A 23914-nucleotide genomic window follows, 5' to 3' on the forward strand; every position below is an offset into this window, starting at 1 on the left:
CCTTATATACCAACAGTATGTTTTGGTGCGTCCCAATTGTACTGTTTGCGAAAATATATATTTCGAATAGCCTTCAGTATCAAGTCAATACCTGCACATGTATATGATAACTCGGCATACTCAACTGAAACTGACTTTACTCCAAGCTCTAACCTGGTGCAGTTGACTATACAAAGTATCTAAGTACGGAGTAGCGAAAGATCGTTGATAGTACGATATTTGTATCCTCGTAGTGCTCTCGCCGCTCTCCATCGCGGAGGATCGGAGATTAGCCCGGAGGGTCGGGAAGTCGAAGGATCAAGCTTCGAGGCCACTTATCAGAAAACCTCAGATGAGAAAAACCAGACAGAAATGCCTTGCTCCGCAGGATTCCTTTAAGTTGTGGTGGGCTTTGCGCGAATGAGCTTTACTGGCCGTACAATGTCGCACGTTTCCTCGATATCGACCTTCTCGAAAGACCATTCCGAGTCACCTCCGATCCTATCTTCTAGTGGTACACGTGCTTCCGCAAAACTAGCTCCTAGGAGCTCCAACAGTCGGCGTCGGGATAAACCACAGCTTTCTTGCAACCAGTGCCGACGACGAAAGTAAGTGACCTATTCAGCCTTTGGGATGACACAATACTAAGGTACCGGTGCGATTAGGTCGAGATGTGACCGACAACGACCTTGTTCATGCTGCTCTGCGCGCGATCAGGTCTGTACCTATCCAGGTAGCTCGGTAGCTACAGGCTCACAACGGCCGTTGCCTTCCGCACCTAGTACTCACGATCGTCTCGTACATCTAGAGCGTCTCGTCACGTCTCTCATGCATGATACAGCTGCCAATGCAAACGGTCTCTTGGAATCGAGAGATAGTGGCTATTTGTTCCTGAACGCTGGAACCTCGATTGATGATGGGATGCCAACTGATGCTAGCTCCGAGTCCGGGAGCATGAAAATTAGTAACTCGGAGCTGCAATATGTTGGAGGCGATCACTGGGTGGCGATACTTGACAGTATTGCTGACCTGAAAGACCACCTGGACTGTGAGGAGCAGCTGAAGCTTGCAGAGGAACAAGATGTTGGCGAGCAAGGGAATAACAGTCCTACAGATGCTGCAAATCTGCGACCCAAAGGTGCATTCCTGCTATATGGGACCCGTCAGGCTTCGCACGATGAGATACTGTCAGCGCTGCCTCCTAAATACGCCGTCGATCGCTATATATCACATTATTTCAACTACTTAGATCTTGTCTCCTCAGGTAAATTAGCTCTGCTTTAGGAATATGATATATGGATGCTCACTTTCAGTCTGCAATCTAGCCACTGTCCATGGGCCAAGTTTTCTACGTGAGGCGAGCTTCCACTCTGCCCTCAAAACAACAAACATACTTGCTGACGGGTGCAGTATGAGGCATTTTGGATTGACCCTTCCAGCATGCCGATAATATGGGTTGGCCTTCTATTCAGCATGATATGTCTGTCCTGTCTATTATCTGATACAGCCGAGGACACAGATGTGGAACAGCTATCCCTTCAAATCAATCTATATCGCGAAAAGAGCGTGCAATGTCTCGTCATGGGACAATATACCAAGTCCGGCCCGTACGTCCTGGAGACCATCGTCAACTATATCTATGTTGAGTTTGGCACCAACCCCGATGCCGAGAAGGACATGTGGTTCCTGCTAGCTATCGAAGTCAACCTCGCCAGACGCATGGGCTATCACCGCGACCCGAGCCACTTTCCAAGTATCTCGCCATTCCAGGGGGAGATGCGGCGGCGGCTCTGGGCTACTGTATTGATGAGTGACATCCTCATCTCGAACCAGATGGGCATGCCGCGCATGATCTCCGACTGCCAGTACGATACCTCAGAGCCGCGAAATCTGAACAACAGTGATTTCGACAAGGATACTACAAACATTCCCCCATCCCGACCGGAGACTGAGCTTACGACTGCTCTTCCAATAATCGCGCGAACACGAATGCTGAAAGCACTGGGCATGGTTGCCGATCTCACAAGCGCCGCCAAACCCTGGCCGTATAGTGAGATAATGCGCGTAGATCGCATATTACATGAAGCTGCCAAGAGCATTCCCTCTCCCTTGCGTATGAAGTCAATGGCGGCTAGTCTGACTGACTCCCCGCAATTGATTGTTGCGCGTTTGTTCATCCACCATATGTTTCTCAAGGGACAAGTTATGTTACACCGACGGTTCCTCTTCGCGCAGGCGCGCCCTCAAAGCAATGCCAGCTATGAATACTCACGGAAGGTATGTTTGGATGCTTCCCTGGCCTCGCTGGAGATCCAACATATACTCGATGAGGAGACCCGCCCTGGAGGCCAGCTCCACACGATGCGTTGGCGAGTCACCTCCATCATGAACCATCAATTCTTGACGGCTACTATGCTCCTCTGTTCTCTGCTTTACCGCCGAGAGAACGTAGAGCGGAAAGATGAGATTCGAGCTGCGCTGCAGAGAGCAAGGTCTATTTGGATGCGCAGAAGCTCGATATCGAACGAGGCGAAGAAGGCTGCCGAGGCAGTAAGCCTTGTGCTTGGTAATACCGGCAAGGGCTGGAATGAAGGCACCGTGCATGTTGGGAGTTATGCCGATAATATGGGAGAAGACTACCGTTTGCTTGGAAATATGATCACGCACAACGATGCCAGCGGCGGAAACACGGCGGCGCTTACTACGAACTCTCATTCTGGTAAATCTTCATCAACACATTGTTACTTACTAAACTGACACCGCCATAGTTAATGCGCTCTCTCTACCTGACTTCTTGGAGACCTTCACATCAAGCAATATGCATGGCCCCAACCTGGGCTTCAATGTTTTCAATGACGGGGATGATTCGAATGAATGGATGTCGTTCCTGGATTGGCCTGGATCAGCCTGAACCGGATTTCCCATTTGTCAACATCCCCTACTTGCGCCCATACGGTAAGTAAAGAATGATTCATTCCATCGGAGAGAGCACCCTGGAAGGGTAGACTCTTGGTGCGCATTTCGAATTCTGCTTATGATTGTTACCGCACATTGGAGTGCGCCTTGGGGGCGGATCCTGGAAGCACAGCACCCTAGCAGCTCTTAGGTTGCTAACCCACTAATGGTTCAACTGGGCCAGGATGGGAAGCAGCCGGTGAATTTCTGATCAAGAAGCAGTATGGATTGAGCAGAGGGGGTGAGACTAGCGGCGCAAAACACTTCAACGCGCCCGACTGCGTTTTCTGGTCAAGAAAGCTGATTCTGATGATGCAGTCATAGACAGCGAGCATATTAGCATAGTAGGTCGCTAGTGAAGAGATACATATTGACATGCCTACTTTCCTGGCGATTATTGTTTCCTGTTTTGAAATGCCTTCCTATAGTCAGAAACTTGGGTAACAGATATACAGCTAGATGTTCTCTGGCAATGATGGATTGACGAAGCTCGGCCAGGCCCTAAATAACGGTCACGTCTATCTATATTAGTCTAAGGATATTGACATCTTCAGTTTTGTACATTTTCTTCATCATTGGACAAGTCCGGTTTCGATCTGTTCCATCATCGATTCCGCACCCTGTGCTACTACCTTTACATTCTCCGGAATCCCAGGCTCCATCTTGCCCAGCTCGCCAAACCTCTTCCGCCAAAGCCCCCATCTCTCCTTGCAGAAGCCATGTTTCCCGTCCCACAAGGGACCACCCTTCCCCCTCGCACCGACCTTAGGGCCAGACTCAAATTCCAGCTCCCATCTGTAGATCTTCGCACCCAAAATCTCAATCCATGCTGCTGCTGCAGGGATCAGTGCCTCCAAGGACTCCGCGGGACGTATTTGCTCCGTCGGTGTCTCGAGAGCATTTCGAAGCGTGACCAAGGCAAACCACGAGAAGGACGCAAATATAGGTTTCTCAGTTGCCATAAGAAGGGCAACGAATCTGTTTGTAGTGAGGATATCCGAGATTGTCTTTTGTCGTTCTTTAGGGCTGCTATCGGGGCGCACGGACATGTTCCATGCATCTCGGAGGCGCCACCCGAGCATTGGGAGGTCCTGCCAGACTTGCATGTCGTGAATCATCAGAGGTCCCATCTCTGCGAGGTAGGGGCTGGGAAGCTGGGATAGTTCCACAACGACGTCAACGAGCTTCTCGAGTTCCGCAACAAAATAGTGTGCTGATAGAACAATCACGTCCCAGAGGTTGTTGAGACCGTCTTCGACCGTCGCATCTTCGGAGAGGGTGACTGAAGCCAACTGTTTCGCTGCTATTGGAGCGGATATGTTGTCGAGGAACAGGTCCTGGAGAATGGCAACGCGCGACTGACGAGATCCATAGAGTGGGTGTCTGATATCTGTCATTCTGTTATTCGACATCGCGTTAGGATGTGATTCGTGATATACAGAGAAGAATCGCACAAAAAATTCTTGTAAATGGAAAAGTAAATAGAGGGGAAGCAGCAGCTATAAAGGGGGTCCTATGGATTCCTTATCGGCCAATGCGGGGACAGTCCTTCCTCACATGCAACCTTAAACGTCATCTTTTGGTTCCTGAATCTTGCCAACTCCGACCTCCGACGGCTCTCTTCGCCGATCGCCTCAAATCATTAACGCGGTTATCTATCTAGCTTGTACATATATCTCTCTTCCACATCATATGAAACGACTGCAGCAATGTTTCGATACCCGATAGCTCCCTCGTTGCGCGCCGCCGCGCATCATCTCACCCCGACGATCTCTCGCGCCCGAGTCTCCATACCTCTCTCGCAATACTCCCAACGATTCTTCTCAGCATCATGTACAAGAACACAGTCCCCGAGATTCTTTACATATCCCGCGCGCTCCTTGCCTCGGACGTATCGCTTTGACTCTCCACGGTTTTTCTCTAGTTCAAGCTACCGATACTTCATCAATGGGAGCAATCAATATAGGCGTTTCGAGGGACGTGGAAGATCACCATTGTTTCTGCAACTATTGCAGAACGCGAAGCCTATCCACTTTGTGATCATCGGGGGTGTTATCTCAGGCTTCTATATATACAATACGGATACTGTTGAGGTGAGCATTTGTGTCTTTGGGTTACCCTTGTCGTTTGTCGTGCGCTCATTTTGATTCGGACACTCTCCACCCCACTATGCCTTCATATTAACAACACTTCTCTAGATGACCGGTCGTCGGCGGTTCAATTGCGTCTCTCATAAGCAAGAGCTGAAAATGGGCGAGCAGAGCTATCAGGAAGTTCTCCGGGACTCCAGAGGTCGCATACTTCCAGACTCCCACCCACTTACTGTCATGGTTGATCGCGTTCTTCATCGACTGATCCCATTGGCGTCGATCGAGGGCGCCGACTGGAAGGTTCATGTTATTCAGGACGACAACATGGCGAATGCATTTGTCCTTCCAGGGTAAGCCTATGCTTAATCGCGGCATATCGCAACATGACCATTGCTAATCTTCTGTAGTGGCAAAGTGTTCGTATACACTGGAATTCTACCCATATGCAAGGATGAGGATGGTCTAGCAGCTGTCCTAGGCCATGAGATTGCCCACGTTGTGGCTCATCATACCGGAGAAAGGATGAGCAGTAACTTCGTGACCATGGGTGTTATCTTCCTCACTGCCCTCCTATTCGATGTCTCTGGGAATATTCCGTCCCTGCTTCTGAATCTTATGTACAGTTTGCCCAACTCTAGGACACAAGAGGTAAGCTTATGCCAGCACGACAAAACGAGATTGAGCACTAACATCGAGTAGGCGGAGGCGGATAATATCGGGTTAAGTATGCTCTTTCCGTGCGATCCGTACATAAGTCGTGGCTAACCTTATACTCAGTGATGATGTCGAAAGCCTGTTTCAATCCTGAAGCTGCTGTTGATTTGTATGCCGGCAAAATCCTTCGCTCACCTTCTCCCCGAAACACATGAATTTTACTGATGATTATAGTTGGGTACGCATGCAAAGAGCAGATAAACAGGCGCCTCCTCAGTTCATGTCGACTCACCCATCTGTAAGCCGCTCTCCAAGGTTCCTGAAATTTGCGCTGACTGGAATAGAATGATAATCGTGCGGAGGCTATTCGCGGATGGTATGGCTTATACCCAGACACCAAGGCTACAGCTCACTAACTCAACCATAGGCTCGATAAAGCTCAGATCGAGTATGAGAACAGCGGCTGCATGGGTACCAGATCTTGGAGTAAGCTTTCTTGTTCATCATTCTAATTGATGTTCTATGCCGCTAACGTTCAATTTACAGTGCCCGGGTTCCGACAAGCAAGCAATGATTTCTGGTAATTCAGATATAGGTAGGTGTAAATAAAGGCTCTACCGATGTAAATTAGTGTACGATAAATAATGATACCCCTCTTGTCCATTGACTCCTATCCTAGTATACAAGTGGTTAACTGGACAGGGCATGCCAAGAGCCCCTCGTGTTGCAAACGCAACAAACAGTCGCCGGCAGACCGTCTCGAAGCTCCGCCAAAAAATCCCCAAGCAGCAGCTAACACCACTGTCAGCGGTATTCTACACCCTGTGTTTCTTTATTTCAATTGTGACTGTCTAATTCAAGAGCAGGACTCACAATCATCATGTCCCTTTCTCTACCCGGGCCTTCCCAGGCCGGCCTCTTCAAGCCTGGCTACCAGAGGTAAGCGATTCCCACTCAGGGCGCCCCCGCGAGTTCTCCACGGAGACAATGAAGAAAGCACTCAGCCAGCCAGGCGCAAAGGAAACCTCCAACTAACACGATTCAATCACCTAGCCACGATGCTGAAGATGGTGCCGTCATTCGCAATATCGAGGCCTGCCAGGCCATCTCTCAGACTGTTCAGACGTCGCTTGGTCCGTATGGCCGCAACAAGATTGTCATCAACCACCTGCAAAAGATGATCCTCACATCGGACGCCGCCACGATCCTCCGTGAGCTCGAAGTTGTTCATCCCGCCGCTAAGTTGCTGGTGATGGCTAGTCAACAGCAGGATGCGGAGATGGGTGATGGAACCAACCTCGTCATTGTTCTGGCGGGTGAACTGCTGAAGAAGGCTGAAGAATTGCTGCGATTGGGTTTGAAGACGAGCGATATTGTCCAGGGTTACGAGAAGGCACAGAACTTTGCGCTGAAGGTGTTAGAAGGTGGGTTCCTATTTTTTGAAAGATGGCCCTTAGTATCTCAGGTTTCCCTCAACGGATCATGGTTAACCGGTGGTTGCAATAGATCTCGAAGTCGACCGCCTGCAGGAATTACGCTCCCAAACCGAACTCACCAAGGCCCTCCGCACCGTCGTTGCCAGTAAGCAATCCGGTACCGAGCAGCTCCTCGCTTCCCTCGTCGCCGAGGCCGTCCTAGCCGTCCTTCCCAAGAACCCCGTCAACTTCAACGTCGATAACGTCCGCGTCGTGAAAATCATGGGTGGAAGCCTGGAACAGTCCCGCGTGATTAAGGGTATGGTTTTCGGCCGTGAGCCCGAGGGTTCCATCAAGAAGGCCACCAAGGCCAAGGTCGGAGTCTTCAGCTGCCCGATCGACATCTCCCAGACCGAGACCAAGGGCACAGTGCTGCTCAAGAACGCGCAGGAAATGCTCGACTTCACCAAGGGCGAAGAGGGGCGCCTCGAAGCCGCCATCAAGGAGCTCTACGACTCCGGCCTCCGCGTCGTCGTCGCCGGCGCCCAAGTCGGTGACCTCGCCCTCCACTACCTCAACCGCTTCAACATCCTCGTGATCAAGATCCTCTCCAAGTTCGAGCTCCGCCGCCTCTGCCGCGTCGTTGGCGCCACCCCCCTCGCCCGTCTCGGCGCCCCCATGCCCGACGAGATGGGCTCCATCGACGTCGTCGAGACCACCGAGATCGGCGGCGACCGCGTTACCGTTTTCCGTCAGGAGGATGCCACCGCCGTCACCCGCACCGCAACCATCGTCCTCCGCGGCGCGACCCAGAACCACCTCGACGATGTTGAGCGCGCCATCGACGACGGCGTCAACGCCGTCAAGGCCATCACCAAGGACCCGCGTCTCGTCCCCGGCGCCGGCGCCACGGAGATCCAGCTCGTCGAGCGCATCTCCGCCTTCGCAGACAGGACGCCCGGTCTGCCTCAACACGCTATCCGCAAGTTCGCCGAGGCCTTCGAGGTTATCCCTCGCACGATCGCCGAGTCCGCCGGTCTCGACGCCACCGAGGTCCTTTCCCGTCTCTACACTGCTCACCACCGCAACAATGCCAGTGCGGAATCTGCTGGCGATGACGAGGAGGGTGAAGAGGAAGATAGCTCTGGCGGTGACGAGACGGAGCCCTACTGGACCACTGGTGTTGACATTGAGGGTTCCTCGTCAGCTGGTACGCTGGACGCTGTGGAGGAGGGGATCCTTGACCTGCTTGCTTCCAAGAGCTGGGCTATTCGTCTGGCTAGTGAGTCAGCCCGGACTGTTCTGAGCGTCGACCAGATCATCGTTGCTCGACAGGCTGGTGGGCCGAAACCCCCTGGTCCCAACGCTAACTGGGATGAGAATTAAACTTACTAATTTATGATGTGGATAGTCCAAAATGCAACTTTGATAGAATTATACGATATCCTAAAATGCCCGTTTTGGAATGTACAGATTGTCTATTGTTACATTGGACCTACCGTCAACTGCCGTGCATGGAGCTAGCTAGGACCGACGTTAACAATATCGATTTTCATATTCCATGGTACAAGGCCTACATCTACACTGCAAGCACAGGCTAGTTCCAACTCCAAAGCGATCGATTAATTGGATATCTTCCAGAGAGTATTAGGTGAAATAACGATAGGCGACATGTACAAGCTTGATCTTGGCTACCGATACCATTTATCCTCACCAAGACACTCTCCAACAGTTGTGGCTGTTCGTTGTCAGTGTAATGTTTCTTAAGTCCAACGTAGGCACAAACGAGAGGGAAAGTGAGGCCTACGTTTCAACCCTCGTTCGTAGACTTCGTCCAACATGATGCGAGCCAGAGCTCGTACTGTCTGTTCGTGGATATCATGCGCCAGGACGATGTTCCCTCCCTGGTCAAGCTCAGAGTTGTACTTGGCCACGCTGCGTCCAATCAGATCCGGGTGGTCGTTCTCATAGTCCTTGGTATCAACACTGGCGCCAACAACATGGTAGCCGAGCTCGCCCATTACACTGAGAACATACTCGTTGGCGGCTAGGTATGGAGGCCGCATGTAGGTAGGAACCTTTCCGACGGCCGCCGCGAACGCAGACTCAAGCCGGGTCATTTGTTCAACGATCTGGTCATAGCTGAGAATAGTAAGGTCTGGATGACCCCATCTGCAAAAGTGGTATGTCTGGTTAGCTTTCAGTGATCTCTTAGAGCCAGAAAGGGGCTATGGGGTGATGTACGTATGCGATGCTAGTTGATGTCCCTCATTGACCATGCGCCGAATTAGCCACTCGTTGCCGGATAAGTTGTGGCCGTTCACGAAGAAGGTCGCCTTCGCGCCGTATTGGGCAAATATCCCGAGAAGCTCTTCTGTGTAAATGTAGGGTCCGTCATCGAAGGTTATAGCCACAGTTCCGGGGACGTAGCAATGGTGGATGTTCACGCCGTAGGGGATCTGCACTAATTGCACTTGTCGGTCTGTGACGTTTGCTTTTGTATCGACGGCTAAGGATTCAGCACTAGGGATAAGGATCGTAGCAATGAGGAAAAACAGGAATGCCACGCCTGGCAGTTTAGGAAACACCATGGTGGTATTGAATAAGTATAAAGATGCGACTAAAGAATATGGTCATGGACAGGAACGACGGAGGGGAAAGGCCCCAAGATAAGTTCGGCGATATCGCAGTAAACGGAGAAGAAGGGCATGCTTTCCCGTCATCCTTATAACTTTTGGAAGGAGCGTCCCGGCTCTGAGATTGGTAGCTTAAGCATGGGGGTTGGTGTTTTGAGATGTTCTAGGAAAGAGCAAAACGAGTTGCAGCGGAAGCGTTGGCGATGGGCCTGAGATATCAATAAAACTTCTATTGGTCCAGCCGATTTCTATAGCAGTTCTACCAAAAATCGTCCAGGGTGTCAACTGTGGAGAGGACCTGTGCTGGACTGACACATCATTTCCTGATCTGCCTCACTGTTTCCCATAGATCTTGACGCGATCCTCAATTGGCTTCTGACTCTTCTCTCCAGGAGCTCCCTTAGGGCTACCGAACACCAACTGCGCAATAAGCCTCCACTCAGAAGGAATATCCCATTGCTTAGCAACCGGCGCGTCAATAAGGGGGTTGTAGTGCTGCAGGTTTGCACCGAAACCGAGAGATTCGAGTCCGGTCCAGACTTGCATGAGGTTAGCCCAACAGTCTCGCGAGTCACAATAAACAAATGAAAAAAAAAATTGGAGGCAGGGGCCAGGGGTAAGACGCACGAAAGTATTGGTGCATGGCATTAGAGTGCTCTGCCCACGGCCCAAACTGGTCCTTGTACAGAGCGAACTTCTCCGAGAAGGGCTTGATGTGCGCTGGGTCTTCATAAAAGAGGATCTACCCATACAGTTTGGATTAATAACTCTGTAGTCTCTACGAGTTCGCGAACCATAACTCGTTCGATCGCGGTCGAGATTCACATACCGTTCCAACCCCAGCTTGAAATCCCTGCAACTTTGGGAGCGTCTGCTTCTCCCAAATTTCTTTGGGTATAGCACCCGTTTTCACAAGGTTTTGGAAGACATCGATAACAACATCCCACAGACGCTCGTGCTCGCGATGCAACAGAACCAGCAGTCGTGTCGATTGTGTATTGAACGCACTGGGAACGTTCAAAATGGCAGCATGGACAAGCTTCTCAATTTCAGTGTCTGGAGCAGGGCTGTCGCTGCCCAACTGGTAGATGGTGCGCCTGGCTTTGGCCAATTCGATCAAGGTATCTGGTTTAGGAGACTGTGCCCGGGCAGAATAAGAGAAAGGCTGGGTAGCTGTGTTTATGATTGGGGAGGAAGCGCGGATGCCTTGTAGGCATTTTGAGCGACGCAGAGGGGAGAACATTCGACAGGCAATGCGTGGAACTGCCATGGTGAGACCTGAGTAGGTTTGTTGGTTTGGTTGTAAGAACTGAAAAGGAGCAAGCAGGGCGAAGATATATCCGTAGAGCCGAAGTGCCTGCCAAGACCGAGCTCTCATCTTTGTCACCACTGACTCAGGATTTAAAAGACATTACTGTTAAACACTTAATGAAATTGGAAATTCAATGCTGAGTTGCTGTTGCGAAAAATCTTCAAACACTCCAAACAGCCGGAATGCCTCGCCCGTAACCCAGACGGTTTCGCCAACAGTAAGTATGTATGCAACAAGTGAACCAAAATACCTCCCGAGCATGAGAATGATGATTTGTACCAAAAGAAACACCGAAAATAGCAGGATAAAAAGAAACGTAGCATGGGGTATCCAGCACCGAATCCGAACCCATAATAAACCAGCGCCCGCACCCTGTAGTCGTAGAAACTCGAACGCCCCAAGCAACGTTAAGCCAGACGAGGTGCACCGAGATATAAGACAAAAAAGACGCCGAAATAATGGTGTGCATATGTATCGTGATCATGTAACTTTCGTAGCATGAAGACTAAATGCAACTCCAGCACATAAGCTGTAGTCCTCATTAGATCGCTGCTCACCGCGAACATCAAGTATGAAATGTAAGAGGAAAGAAAAAGCCATAGTCTCACATGGATGGAGGTGGCTGCCCTCGCGGGCTCTGCAAAGCGCAGTCGCATGTACGGGTATGGCTATTAGCACCCATATACCAGCCTTCGCTGATCAATCGATGCTCTAGATCGAGCCAGTATTGAGCTTTGCCACCGGCTGCGGTCTTCAGATCTAGATCGCCCAGCCGAATCTCAACTCGTCCTTTTTCATTTCGAGGCATCTATAACCCGTCAGTGAACTGTTGCGCCATTGTAGATCGTCTCCGTCGTAGAACGAATGTTTCTTGAGCCACTTCACGAACTCCATAAGGGAAGGCTACCTTAATAAACATTGTGCAATCCCGAAGCGTCATTGCCAAAGATTTGTCTTTAGAAAAAGGAGAGGGCCCGTAGAGCCCAACGTCTTTCAGGTTCCTCTGGTGCGCTAGAAGCTTCAGCAACGTGGGGTTCCGGTATAGAACTCTGGCAAGCCGCGTATAATCTTTGTATCCCTTGACAAATTTGGCCGCGCGCAAGACATGCTCAAATTTATCAGATACCAGGTCCAGAGGGCAGAACGAGCGCGCCGCCGCTGCACCCACTCGCCGAGCGTCTTGGTTTTTCATGTCCCGTAAAGCGCAGGTGCGACATCTTCGTACGCCTGTAGGTGCGGAAGGGGACTGAAGAAGCCATTTCGGCTTCAACTCGGCCAGGTCAGTCCCAGGATTTCCAAAGGAGGTCATATCTGTGACCAGCAGTCCAAATGGTTCTGTGAGGGAGAGATAAATGCCACGCCTTTGTTTTGGTCGCTGTTCAGTAAGCTCCGCAGCGCGCAGCTGCTCATTGCATTGCTGGGTGAGGCCTTTGGGTAAGTAAACTAATTCCTGGTCCACCAGCTCTTCGGGTTTGAAAAGAGGACGGATGGTCTTGTCGAAATTCCGGGCAATCTCCTGATACGAAACACCGGCCGGTGTATCCTTGCGAAGTCTCAACAATTTTCCTCTATAGTCCGGGGGTAATGTTTGATGGATGGCTGGCACAATCCGGTATATAATATTTGCGCCACCTTCGGCGAGGTAGGCAAGTTGAGTCCCAATCGGGAGCTCGAAAGACTTGAGTTGCGTCATCGGTCACGTCGTCTGATGTTGAGTTATTCTGAGTTTGATTTCTGTGGAAAAAATCATGGCCACGCCGGCAGTGCGCTGTGTAAGAGATCTTGGTGATCCTATTAACCTAGAAACAGGAAGGTTGGTGGTTCTGAAATGGGTGGAATGTACTCCGTAAGTATACCAAGACGGGGATGTGAGGATAAGTAAGTAGTAGTACCGAAGCCCGGGTGACAGGGAAGCTGCAGGAATATAGGGCTTTTGAAGCGAAATAGTGAGATGGGCAAGTAAGTATTTCAGGCCTCAGCCGACATTAAATACTGCTCCAGTGACTCAATGGGTTCGGGAAGCGTATAAGCCTCTCTGAAGATGGCGAGCACTAGTGCTCCGTTTGGTTGGGAGCGCGGTCACACCGTGGTTTTGCTTTTCCCGTTTTACTTATTCCAGTGTCGCCTCGTATGAGTGGAACGGCTGTGCCTCGTCACTCTCGGCCAATAAAGCCGAGATAGTCGCGAAATAAGCTCGTTGGAGGAGGTAAAGTTACTTATGGCGTAGGTTTACTCAGCTGAGATAAGGTCAAGGATGCGCTTGACTGGCCCTAGGTGGTGAATGACCCCGGGCGATAAGACCAAGACAACCCGATTGCGTTTAGTGGAGAGGGTCCTTTTACCCATGCGTTGAGTCTTGTGCAGGATTTAGACCGTCTCAGCAGGCTGAACGCTTGGCCACTCAGGCCGATGATGTACCAATGAGATCGGGATTTGCGATTGCGATCGCCAACTCGCTCAATTTCGATGACGCTGGCACTGCTGGAATTGACCGAGTGTTGTGTGTTTCTTGACCTCAACAAAGAACTGCGGGGGCACAATAATGACCAGGCGGCAAACTCGAACAGGTTGAACACGAGCGAGCAAGGTAGGATCCACGATCGCGTAACTCGTGGCAGCTGAACGCAGGCTGCCAGGATGACAGGATCCAAGGCGTCGGGCACGGACACTTCAGGTTGACTTGCGCTGTCTATGGCGGTGCAGATTCCTAGCAGATTTAACGGACTAGCGGTCAGTGCAACGGCTGGTTGGTGGCCTGAGGATGGTCAGAGGCGAGAGTGTGGAAAGTCAAGAAGATCTGCTGAAGTCATGCAAGAAATCGCAGAGTTGAGGGATAGGCTCAAGCTAGCAGGGGTCCTGCGGCTTCCAGAAGAAAAGAAGCGGGCTGCGGATCCTGGACTGTGGGAGTGATCCTGGGTATCCTGGGTGATAAAAGAATTCGATTAGAGACAGAACTCGAAAAAAGGGGGATGAGGGAAGAAATAGAAGACTCGTGAGTCAAGCTGGAACGGACGATGAATCTTAGCAGGTCCGCGAACCAAATTCCAGTGCTGTGGATGCCAATCGTCTCTGCGTCTCTGCGTCTCTGCGCCCCGCTTGTGTTCTCGTGTGTAACTTCCAACTTACACGACTCGATGCCACTGGTTTATCCCGTAGCCGCATGGGCGAGATAGGAAAGCTGCAGCTGGAGTGCTCTGTCCCCGTCCAGATGTCAATTGCTTTGCATGCATGAGGCGATAGCCTAACTGGGCCAGTGTTGCCGTTGGCGATAGTGCGATAGGTTACTTTACCCCGCGGCTAGGAGGGGCGCCAGCCTTAGCCTCGCACCACCACCCCAAGTACTCTCCATCGCCAGTGGAACTCGCCATCTACAAGGATATTGACTCTGTCAGTCCCTGAGATAGCGTCGTCCTTGAAAAAGCAAAAACAAAAGGCACCGCATTGCTTGCTGCATATCACCCATCTGGTGGGCCCGTTGCGAACGTCAGACAAGCACCTCAAACGCACCCCGCCCTCTCTGGAAATGGCCTCCATCCCGACGCCCTCTCATGCAGTTGCGGACTTCTGTCTGATTCCTGTTCGTGGTCGCTAGCACATGCATCTATCATGCACCTCATCATTGCTCCCCCTCCGCGCTTCCTGCTGCGGTTCGCCCGTTTGCCTTGTTCCTCTCTATCTCTACATTTCCGTCCTATCAATGCCTTCGCTGCCAACCATGTGAAGATGCAGCTCAGTCAACTAACACCACAATTTGCATAGATTGGCACATCTTCGCCTTCGGTCTCTGCGCAAATTGCAGATGTCCAGCGATTGATCGAGAAATCCGGTCTAAAATATGTCATGCACTCCGCCGGAACCACTCTCGGTATGCACTCTCTCTGTCTCTCACTCGTGTCCTACAATAAGTGCCTACCTGCACGCGGAACACTGCGCAGCACAGGCTTCCCTGTCATGTCCTCAGCATTACCCCTCGATTTGTGCCCTGACCGTGCCACCTTCACTGTCTGCCCTCAGACCATGCAATGACATAACATGGGCTAACAAACTTCTGTCCGCCATTCCTGGCGGCGTTTGCGACATATACAGAAGGCTCTTGGGACGACGTCCATCGAGTCATAGGTCAAGCGCACACGATATTGCATCAACAAGGAATTGTGCGAATCCAGACTGATATCCGTGTCGGTTCAAGGTATATTTCCCGTCCCAGGGGTAGCTGTACTACGCGCCCATGCTTAGCGGGTGAAATCGGGGCTAACCGAATGCCAATGCTCTCCGAGTTGCAGAACCGACAAGGTACAATCGTTCGAAGATAAGGTGGCCAAGGTCCAAGAGCTCTTGAAGCAGTAGACCAAACATACCACGGAAGGAAGCCGAAAGCCGCTTAGTACAGATGCGAACCAGTCGACTGCGGCTATACTCTTAGCGAAAGTTAAACTGATTATTCTAATCGGATCCAAACATGGTTTGCCATCATCAATCTACCTAGCGTTCCTCTTGCGCTTGAACCGCGTTATCAGCCTCACATGGACGACTACGAACGGAGTAATTGCACTCGCCCAAGGAATATAGCTTTTTGTAGTGGGGAATTTCGACCGGGGGTGAAACTATTGTTATCAGCATCATAGAATTGTAGTTTTATCGCGTTTGACGCCGAGGCCTGGTGCTGACGACAACGCGCATGGCCTTGTGAGGGCCAGTTGCAATTGAAATAGACGAAGTCATATTGGATCATCTCTGAACGATAGATGTGTAGTCTGCGCACTATACACAAACTAAATGACCACAATGGCATTTTCAAGAATGTAAGGATACCGCTCGGACGCAAGTGCTCAAGATTCCAAATGAAGTCCAGTTTTCCACCTGGCGTGATGAAACGCGACTAGTCTTCCAGTACACTTACCCAAAACGCCGAAACATGCATGGCTATCTAACGACAATGCTTCGTCTAATCCAACCAGGTATCAAAGGCGAGGCCAATAACCGACGACAAAATGAATAGCGAAACACAAAAGAGAAACGGCCGAGCCCAGCGACCAGATCAAGAAAGTGAGATACCTCCGCCTAGAATCTCGCCCCAATCACCGCCAGCCCAAATCCAGTCACCCATGCTGGTACTAGCCCCAGACTGGGCGCTGCGGACGAGATCAACCAAGCCCTTGAACACATTGGAGTAGGTGGATGCAGAACTCTCCTCGTCCTCCGCAACGGCGGTGACATTCGTGCGGCCAACAGCATTGGTGACGCCGTTGAGGTTATCCACCGTTTCAATGGCTGGGCCCTTGTCAAAGAAGTCCACTAGGATGAAGGCTGGCTGGCGGCCCCAGGTGCTTTGGCAGGTAGATGCTGCATCGCCCAGATTTCCTTCGCCGCCGGAGGGGGCATTGGTGGTCCCCACGTAGCTCGCATTGGGAGCCTGGTAGTCTAGGAGAATAGTCTGGTAGAGGAAGTGGTTTTGGAGCGGGAGCATGTTGGCCGAGATCGCCGAGGCGGCGTCACCACTATACCGGGAAGGTCTATCGGCGGTGCAGGAGAAGTTCGACGCTGATGTCACGTCGTACGGGTTTTCGAAGATATAGGTGAACTCATCCATGAGGTATGTCGCGCCCGAATTATCGTCTAAAGATGCAACAAACGTCATCAACCGGGTTCCAGCATCGATCAACTCCTGTAATGTCGGCCAAGAACTCGGCGCGGATTCCGATGTGGGAGTGTAGGCGTAATCGGTGATGTTCGCAGCTTCATATTCCGCAGCTAAGTCGGAGGCCGTAGCACTGTCCGAATTCACCAGCAATACCGTCACCACTATCAATGTTCAGTATGAATATCCTAGCGCAAACAAGCTTCCACAAGCCGTACCTTCATTTGGGTTTGAATCCAACCAATCCTTGATTTCAGACAACCACGTACGAAGCCTGCCAGCATCTAAGAGGTCGCAGCTTGAATGGCACAGACGCCATTGGGAGTCGCTGTTGTGCACTTGGGCCGATACTAAGCGGACGCCTGCATCGAGTTGAACGGTAGTATTGTAGTACCTAGGACACGGTCCAAGTCAGTGCCCAAAACACGGCTAGCGCAGAGGAAGTCTTCCGAAGGGTCCAACTCACTGATTGCCAGATATCGAATTGCCCGTTGACTCGTCTCTCAGAAAAGGGCTGTCGTGTGCGCCAAGGTGGGTGATGTCGCCATAGGATTTTGAACAAAGGCTGGCCGCATTATTGCAAACTGTGGAGTTGGATTGTTGTCTAGAGATGATGGTTGTGGCTGACGCGAGGGGGAGAAGAGACAGAAGCGCAGCGACTCCTAACATCTTGTGATATGCAACGGCGAAGCGTCCTGGTAGATAGCCTTTGGGAAGAAAGGGGCTCTGGGGTATCTTTTGGCAAGGGAGCAACAGATGCTAGCTGCAAATTGGAATGCTAGAGCTGATCAAATCCACTGTATACTGATAAATCCTAGGTAGGCAGTGTCATCGAGGGAAGGGTAAGGGGAAAGAATGAGAGAACGAAGAGAGAGACCCTCTCGTATCCATCGCCATCACTACGTTATATTTGGAAAAGAGGGCTGATGGCCGTCGATCTGGACGCGATGAAGGTGGGACCAGAGCTGTCATTATTGGTGTATCATCTGATATGAGACTCTTGGTCGTTCGCAGACGAGAGAATTGGCGGCCCAGTCGCTCCACGCGACTCTGAAGCTGTCTGGACTCTGGACTCTTGGGACTATTCTTAGACGAATCGGCAGCCGAGCTGACGTTTCGGACACGCCATCTTTGTGGCGGAGCAAAACATTCTCGTTTCCTAGGCACTACGTACGCACGTGACGTGGCTGCCTTGGCGGTCTTATGGTCCCTATACTCCGTACTCGGGGCTCAACTCTAGGTATCAAAATTAAGACATGGCATTATGATTGTATCATATATTGATCTGGATAAATTGTCACAAATGATATTTATTGACTGATATCGTCGTATCTGTCCAAGTATTGCCACATATTAGCTCGGTCGGCTACGTGCCGGGGCGTGAGCTTTGGATAATAGGTCTGGACAAACGACTGTGTGGACTCCTTTTGTACGCGATCATACAGACACGGCTGCCCCCAGGCACAATTGATATCTTCCATTACCCGTGACAGCAGATAAGGGTTCTCTTTTCGTAACACACGGTTCCTTGGTCGATTGGAGAAGAAAGGTATCCGGCTGTAAAGGGTAATAAGGCGCATCTCGCTGACTTGACCAACGAGCGATGACTTGACGTGGATGCCTTTATCTCGCAGCTCACGTAGAAGCAAAATGCCTCGAACAAATGGGACCAAAGGTTCGCTTTGCATCCCGGTTGCGTGGAAGTCCTTCATCCGTAGCTTGGTTGGTGGCTCTATGGTAAACCCCCAGCTAACTATTGCTTCCTGCAATCGTGGGCTGAAGATCCGTCGCAGCATCATCGGGTTATTCTCTGGGACTTGAAAATCATAGTGGCGGGCCAGCCAGAGACAGCAGTCGCGCAAATCCTCCCAACTTGCCTCCATACCATGTCGCTTGACCGTTTCAACCCAAAGTTCCACGGGAACATCCGTACCTGTCAATGCAACGTTTTGCAAGTATGTGAAAGCAGATTGTAGGGTATGTGTCGAGCGGAGATTGGGCTGTTTAACAGGCCTACGCCCTCGTCTCCGTGGGCCGAAAAGATAGGTGATCATGAAATCCAAGATTTTTCTCGTCAAGGGTGAGCCTTGAGCGAGCATTTCAACCACTGTGTTGGCGGCCAAATCCCTCTCCCCAGCTGCGATGTGTTTTCGAAAATGGAGCTTCAGCAGCTCTGGTCCTTCTCCAAGCAGCTCTTTAAGAACCACCAAAGCCAGATTGTATTGTCGCAAATCTCCAGCGGCGTAGCGTGATATTAGTAGTGACGACTGGGTTTTAGCATCCTCAAGCACGTCATGATGTTGATCACTGTGGATGAGGTCGGAGAGAAGTATTTCTTCGTGTTTGCTGGCGAGCTGGCGCAGAAGTCGGACGAAGATGTTGTTTCCAAACGAGATATTATTTTGCTCAAGCTGCTCAAGTTTTGCCAATAGATCCTGGCTCCCACCGGCTCGCCTGGCCAATTCGCGCAATGATAGCGGACCGATGGCTGAGACACGAAACGTCTTTAACCCGGAGATAATCATGTCGAGGGATAGGGCCTTTGTAGCAAAGATCCGAGCTCCAAGTTCGTCTTTCAAAGCATTATCGCCAGACTGAGATTTGACATCCGTTTCTGGGGAAGATTCCACTGCGGAGGGCGCGCCGGAATCAGTCGCTTCGTTCGGTGAGAATCGTTCATCCAAATAAAGCCGCATTCTGCTCTTTGTGCTATCGTTGGAGAAATACCGCACGTACTCTAGCAATGGCTGCATCTCCTCGAGGGAACGGGGATGATCGCCTTGACCGATAAGAAATTCATGCATTCGAAGTAGTTCTTCGGACTTTCCTCTAGCCATCAGAGCAGCGATAACATGGCCGTATACCTGGTGACCATCTGTATGTTTGCATATTGCTCGGAAAGCGGCTATCCGCGCCCGAAAACCACCAGACATTTTCTCAGAGCTGTCATAGCCGGCCACGGCTACTGTGAAGCACTCAGCGATATCATCATTAGTAGGAGCGTGTGAATCTTGAAGACGCTTGTGCCATGTCACGGCTTGCTTTCCCATTCCAAGCTTAACAAACGAACCCACGATGCCTTGGTATAGCTTCGGCCACCGCTGGCCTGTCTGCCTTTGCAGCTGCGATGCGTACTCCAGGACCTGATCGAGGAACGCCTCATGTTTTACCCCGTAGCCCACAAAGCTCCGCCAGAAGAAATCCGCAGTCTCCCCGTCTACAGGAAGTTGTAGCCCACCGACCCGCATCATCATTCCCTCCCAGATTTGTAAGGCTCCCTGACCCCCATAGTGCCGTTGCCGATGACGAAGCAATTCCAGCCAAAGACTCATATCGTCTCGGTGAGCGGGATCATCCACCAGGCGAGTGCCCATGTCGTGGGTATGTCCAACGTCGGATTCGTACTCCAGTCTTTCTGGCTGTAACCCTAGATTTCTCCAGGGCCCTGGTACTTGATCTCCAATACCCGCATTGTAATTCTCTTTCGTGACACTCGGTGGGTTAGACTCAATGGGGGCAAAGCGGATCTTCGAAAGTCTCTTCTGGCTATTGAAAGCTCCATTCTTCGGCGCCGGATGCCGTGACCGTCGCACCCGGCGAAACAACGGTTTGAACGCGGACGAATAGCAACGAGGGCATGTTGTATGCAGCTGGGGTTTCAAGAGCTCGATTCCAGGCGGAGACGATACTATGGATTCAAGGACTGAGAGTGCCGATGGCCTCTTCAACAATCGGAGAAGAGCCGGTCGCATCAGTTTGAAAGGACAGATGATGCTTAGGATTTAAGAGCGACCTGGTCATCCTGTCTCATCAGTGCACGAGTAGAGAAGTGTTGGTGTGATTGCCCTGAAAAACGGAGCAGCTATCCCAAGCTCATCGTAACGCGGGCTTCAGAAATTCATCGGAGTTCTGCCGAAGAAGGCCGCCTTTCCCAGCGCCGACTAGCTCCAAGATAGCGCACCATTAGTAAGACAGCAGCCTTGAAGGGCGGAAGAGTCACGTGCGAGAGCTGCGTTTGGGTCCACACATCTCGACATCAACTGATCGTTCGATCCGTCATTGCGCTTGTACTATCCTCTTCCAAACCCCTCCTCCTCGCACTCATTCCCCATCAAAATGCTTCGCACCGCTCCTCGCATGGCCGGGTAAGTCCTATTCGATAAATTCATATTCAGTCATCGCAGATAGCTCGTCATTGAGCGCGGAGCCGACATCATAAGATGCCCTGGTCAATTGGCCGAGCTCTGAGCCAGTCATACCACCCCATTGAGATACGCAACTTGCTAACTTGACTTTTATCATTATGTAGATTCGTGTTCCGTGAGAACCGCGTCCCGTACTACCAGCGTCTCTTCCAGCAGCACGACGGCAAGCGCCAGTGGTATAAGGTCAGTCTGCGCACAATCAACCCACCTACGATCTCCTTCCATGCAACGACTGCGACAGCTATTAACCAGAATATTCAATCTTCCAGACCTCCCGCTCCAACTGGGTTATGTACCCCTACCTCATCTCCGTCTACGGCATGGGTGTTGGTGAGTTGCTCTGGACATGACATATTGGGAACCTATCACTGACTCAACTCTTAGCTTGCACCTACGCCATGGGTCGCATGGTCTTTGTTAGTAACCCCTTTATCCATGGGCCCACGATTGCCCTGTGCCATAAGCCTTGAGAAGGGTCTAAACCTTTTGTATAACATGCTAACGCTCAATCAACAGGGCCACAAGACCTGGTTCGGCGAGAAATAGATTGAATCCGCTGTATCATTGACGCTCCATTTGATTTAGACAGTCTTGCTGGAGCCGATCGGCGGTGCACCTCAAGTTAGTCTGGGCTAGTTGGGTGGGTGAATTTCGAGGTTGTATATAAGCTAGAGCCCCAATGTGAATTTTTCCTCAGTTTCAAATCCTAGACATCTGTAGTCTCATCCCGAGATCTTCATATCCTCTGCATTGGTGGGTGCGTATACGATTTGCAAGCGTTCGAAACACTGCGCACTCAAGTATATATATCATCCTTTCTGAGAGACGGCTGAGAACCTTCTTTGAGGCACATTTATAGCTACTGATTTGAGAACGACCCAAAAACAAGTGGTTATATTTTTATTTCATTCAACCCATGCGGACAGGGATTGGGTATATAAGGATCATTCTACCATAAGGTCTACCAGTCATACAAATCTATACCGAAACATCGTATACGCCTTCCAAAATGCAAACAGAACAAGAACCAGACTACTCCTGGAAAGCAGCCTTGAGCTGTTCCACAAACTGCCACACCTCGCTGTAAGTGTTGTACAGCGGAGTAGGTGCAACACGGACAACGCCAGGCTCGCGCTTGTCGCAGACAATCGAAGCTTCTTGCAGCTTCTCAGCGACCTTCTGCAGCAGGCCAGGCTTGAGCAGCAGACTCAGCTGAGCGCCTCGTGCCTCGGGGTCTGATGGAGTGATGATGCTAAATGGACGGGTCTCATCTGTTGTGTCTTTCAGCAGTAGGTACTCCAGATAAGCGGTGATGTGGACGGATTTCCGGCGCAGTTCGGAGATGGAGGTTTGATCGAAGATGGAGAGGGAGGCGTTGAGGCAGGTGAGATCTGTGGCAGAGGATGTTGAAAGTTGGAAGCCGCCTGCTCCTGGGATGGGCTTGAACTCTGAATATACATGTCAGCGTGTATCCTTAGTCCAACGGTAGATATGGACATGGCTTACTGTTGTCCATCTTAAACCTGACGGACCGATCACCACCATACCATCCCGCAAGTCTGTGTCGGAACTGGGGAGCGTCCTCGCCTTGGCTGTAGTCAACCTTTCCGTGCTTCTCGTGAACGAAAAGACCACCCATCGAACCAGGCCCAGCGTTGGCGTACTTGTAGGTACACCAAACTGCAAAGTCCACGTCCCACTCGTGGAGCTTAACCTCAACGTTCGCGAACGCGTGGGCCAGATCCCAACCGACAATTAGCCCCTTCGAGTGGGCGTAAGCGGTGATGGCCTTGATGTCGAAGTACTGTCCAGTGTAGTACTGGATACCTGGGAGAAGAATGAGAGCGGCTTCATCGGCATGCTCGTCGATGATGTTGAGGATCTTTTGCGTAGAAATTTCGTACTCGCCCTCATCCGGGCCAATGAGTACCATGGACTTCTTTGGGTCCAGCCCGTCGTGCCAGGCAATGTGGGACTCAATGGCGTACTAAATGTTGACGTTAGAGAACTGTTGATGCACGGCACCACCTTTAGGGGTTTGCTAGAACATACATGATCACTAGGGAATGCCTTCCAGTCTAGCAGGATCTTGTGCTTGGTGGCAGTGGGCTTGTAAAAGCTTGCCAGCAACAGATGCAGGTTTGACGTAAGCGTTCCCATTGCAATAACCTCCTCCGGCGCAGCTCCGACAAGCTTGGACATCGAGCTTGCCGCTTGCTCAGCCATCACCCACCATGGGTCAAGGGGAGAATCCTCGATCTTGGTAAAGTGGCCGTTGACGCCGATGGAAGCCCATGTGTCTAGGTGAGCTTCCATGTACTTTGCCGTAGCCTTGGGCTGGATGCCGAGCGAGTTGCCGCAGAAATAGATGCATGGCTCAGCCGAAAGGTCTGGCACAACATAAGTTAGCGAGTGAAATGCACCGGGTTGCGTAATGGCACGTACTGGGCTTTGCAAGCTTTTTGGACTGAATATTGGCCTTGGAGGGAATGATGAACTTCTCGCGGAATGCAGCCAGAGGGTCAGCTGCATCCAGAGATTTGGCATATTCCCGAGTAGCAGCATTTTCTGGGAAAACCGGCTTCACACCGTTAACGCCATTGACACCGTTGACGTGGCTGGACATGACGAAAGAGAGGAGAGACGGGAGAGGGAGAGGGGAGGCTCTGAGGGGTATATTCTAGGAAAGAAGGGTTACGCAAAAGAAAGAAACATACTTGAGACTTCAAGCATTCCCTGCCCGGGACCTTTATAGCGGGGAGCCAGACATAGTTGATACGACGATAAGAATTCCTGATGTCGTATACGGCGAGATCGGCGGGATCCGATGCCAGTGATCGATGAGAGTTGGGGAAGCCGGATGGTGGTCCGTCCCCGCTGAGTGAGGACTCTTGCCCTGGCCCGGATCTTTTCCGTGCCCACTCTCTTTTGGCATCAATATCGCTTCAGCATCGATTGGTTGCAGTTGTCGATGTACTGGTTATCGATTACCTATCTTGTCTGGATCATCGTTATCTATCCTATCTCCGG

The 23914-nt window shown here is 51.1% G+C and overlaps 12 protein-coding genes across 12 annotated transcripts; 4 read left to right on the top strand and 8 right to left on the bottom strand.

The window, feature by feature from the left end:
* The first annotated feature begins 354 nt into the window (after nucleotides 1-354).
* Nucleotides 355-3294, top strand: BDW74DRAFT_187388 (putative transcription factor). Its single transcript, XM_073731476.1, has 5 exons — nucleotides 355-587; nucleotides 645-1243; nucleotides 1305-1336; nucleotides 1390-2590; nucleotides 2748-3294. Exons 1-5 carry the CDS (start codon nucleotides 400-402, stop codon nucleotides 2888-2890), a joined length of 2163 nt encoding a protein of 720 aa, XP_073587632.1. The 5' UTR covers nucleotides 355-399; the 3' UTR covers nucleotides 2891-3294.
* BDW74DRAFT_145538 (uncharacterized protein) lies at nucleotides 2866-3294 on the bottom strand. Its single transcript, XM_073723207.1, has one exon. It carries the CDS (start codon nucleotides 3267-3269, stop codon nucleotides 3090-3092), a length of 180 nt encoding a protein of 59 aa, XP_073587633.1. The 5' UTR covers nucleotides 3270-3294; the 3' UTR covers nucleotides 2866-3089.
* Nucleotides 3295-3459: 165 nt separating this feature from the next.
* BDW74DRAFT_145539 (DUF3632 domain-containing protein) lies at nucleotides 3460-4314 on the bottom strand. Its single transcript, XM_073723208.1, has one exon. The coding sequence runs from the start codon at nucleotides 4062-4064 to the stop codon at nucleotides 3507-3509; it is 558 nt and encodes a 185-aa protein (XP_073587634.1). The 5' UTR covers nucleotides 4065-4314; the 3' UTR covers nucleotides 3460-3506.
* Nucleotides 4315-5132: 818 nt separating this feature from the next.
* On the top strand, nucleotides 5133-8479 carry BDW74DRAFT_165617 (M48 family metallopeptidase; the record flags this gene model as incomplete). The annotated part of the gene is made up of 10 exons (XM_073726447.1): nucleotides 5133-5374; nucleotides 5432-5672; nucleotides 5724-5748; nucleotides 5802-5847; nucleotides 5913-5976; nucleotides 6023-6054; nucleotides 6106-6164; nucleotides 6432-6649; nucleotides 6691-7102; nucleotides 7185-8479. 10 exons carry the CDS (start codon nucleotides 5133-5135, stop codon nucleotides 8477-8479), a joined length of 2634 nt encoding a protein of 877 aa, XP_073587635.1.
* Nucleotides 8480-8631: 152 nt separating this feature from the next.
* Nucleotides 8632-10051, bottom strand: BDW74DRAFT_74824 (chitin deacetylase). The gene is made up of 3 exons (XM_073733612.1): nucleotides 9338-10051; nucleotides 8901-9265; nucleotides 8632-8831 (listed from the first exon to the last, which is right to left on the bottom strand). Exons 1-3 carry the CDS (start codon nucleotides 9682-9684, stop codon nucleotides 8785-8787), a joined length of 759 nt encoding a protein of 252 aa, XP_073587636.1. The 5' UTR covers nucleotides 9685-10051; the 3' UTR covers nucleotides 8632-8784.
* Nucleotides 10052-10062: 11 nt separating this feature from the next.
* Nucleotides 10063-10999, bottom strand: BDW74DRAFT_174140 (nitroreductase family protein; the record flags this gene model as incomplete). Its single annotated transcript, XM_073727962.1, has 3 exons — nucleotides 10063-10268; nucleotides 10357-10471; nucleotides 10559-10999. The coding sequence occupies 3 exons, from the start codon at nucleotides 10997-10999 to the stop codon at nucleotides 10063-10065; spliced, it is 762 nt and encodes a 253-aa protein (XP_073587637.1).
* Nucleotides 11000-11376: 377 nt separating this feature from the next.
* BDW74DRAFT_74756 (inositol-pentakisphosphate 2-kinase) lies at nucleotides 11377-13442 on the bottom strand. Its single transcript, XM_073733608.1, has 2 exons — nucleotides 11949-13442; nucleotides 11377-11849 (listed from the first exon to the last, which is right to left on the bottom strand). The coding sequence occupies exons 1-2, from the start codon at nucleotides 12732-12734 to the stop codon at nucleotides 11646-11648; spliced, it is 990 nt and encodes a 329-aa protein (XP_073587638.1). The 5' UTR covers nucleotides 12735-13442; the 3' UTR covers nucleotides 11377-11645.
* Nucleotides 13443-14419: 977 nt separating this feature from the next.
* BDW74DRAFT_74773 (thiamine-binding protein) lies at nucleotides 14420-15480 on the top strand. The gene is made up of 4 exons (XM_073733609.1): nucleotides 14420-14618; nucleotides 14801-14906; nucleotides 15128-15230; nucleotides 15325-15480. The coding sequence occupies exons 1-4, from the start codon at nucleotides 14565-14567 to the stop codon at nucleotides 15386-15388; spliced, it is 327 nt and encodes a 108-aa protein (XP_073587639.1). The 5' UTR covers nucleotides 14420-14564; the 3' UTR covers nucleotides 15389-15480.
* A 476-nt stretch (nucleotides 15481-15956) lies between these two features.
* Nucleotides 15957-17647, bottom strand: BDW74DRAFT_74802 (uncharacterized protein). The gene is made up of 3 exons (XM_073733611.1): nucleotides 17146-17647; nucleotides 16898-17073; nucleotides 15957-16843 (listed from the first exon to the last, which is right to left on the bottom strand). Exons 1-3 carry the CDS (start codon nucleotides 17346-17348, stop codon nucleotides 16080-16082), a joined length of 1143 nt encoding a protein of 380 aa, XP_073587640.1. The 5' UTR covers nucleotides 17349-17647; the 3' UTR covers nucleotides 15957-16079.
* A 281-nt stretch (nucleotides 17648-17928) lies between these two features.
* Nucleotides 17929-20552, bottom strand: BDW74DRAFT_145548 (uncharacterized protein). The gene has a single exon (XM_073723209.1). It carries the CDS (start codon nucleotides 20429-20431, stop codon nucleotides 17990-17992), a length of 2442 nt encoding a protein of 813 aa, XP_073587641.1. The 5' UTR covers nucleotides 20432-20552; the 3' UTR covers nucleotides 17929-17989.
* Nucleotides 20553-20749: 197 nt separating this feature from the next.
* Nucleotides 20750-21590, top strand: BDW74DRAFT_145550 (cytochrome c oxidase subunit 7). The gene is made up of 5 exons (XM_073723210.1): nucleotides 20750-20824; nucleotides 20989-21067; nucleotides 21154-21214; nucleotides 21269-21300; nucleotides 21401-21590. Exons 1-5 carry the CDS (start codon nucleotides 20796-20798, stop codon nucleotides 21428-21430), a joined length of 231 nt encoding a protein of 76 aa, XP_073587642.1. The 5' UTR covers nucleotides 20750-20795; the 3' UTR covers nucleotides 21431-21590.
* A 326-nt stretch (nucleotides 21591-21916) lies between these two features.
* On the bottom strand, nucleotides 21917-23510 carry BDW74DRAFT_174145 (kynureninase; the record flags this gene model as incomplete). Its single annotated transcript, XM_073727963.1, has 4 exons — nucleotides 21917-22332; nucleotides 22391-22871; nucleotides 22937-23274; nucleotides 23330-23510. The coding sequence occupies 4 exons, from the start codon at nucleotides 23508-23510 to the stop codon at nucleotides 21917-21919; spliced, it is 1416 nt and encodes a 471-aa protein (XP_073587643.1).
* Between the last annotated feature and the right edge of the window lie 404 nt (nucleotides 23511-23914).

The sequence above is a fragment of the Aspergillus multicolor genome, assembly GCF_047715735.1.
Source record: "Aspergillus multicolor strain CBS 133.54 unplaced genomic scaffold BDW74scaffold_3, whole genome shotgun sequence".
Classification (NCBI taxonomy): Eukaryota; Fungi; Ascomycota; class Eurotiomycetes; order Eurotiales; family Aspergillaceae; genus Aspergillus; species Aspergillus multicolor.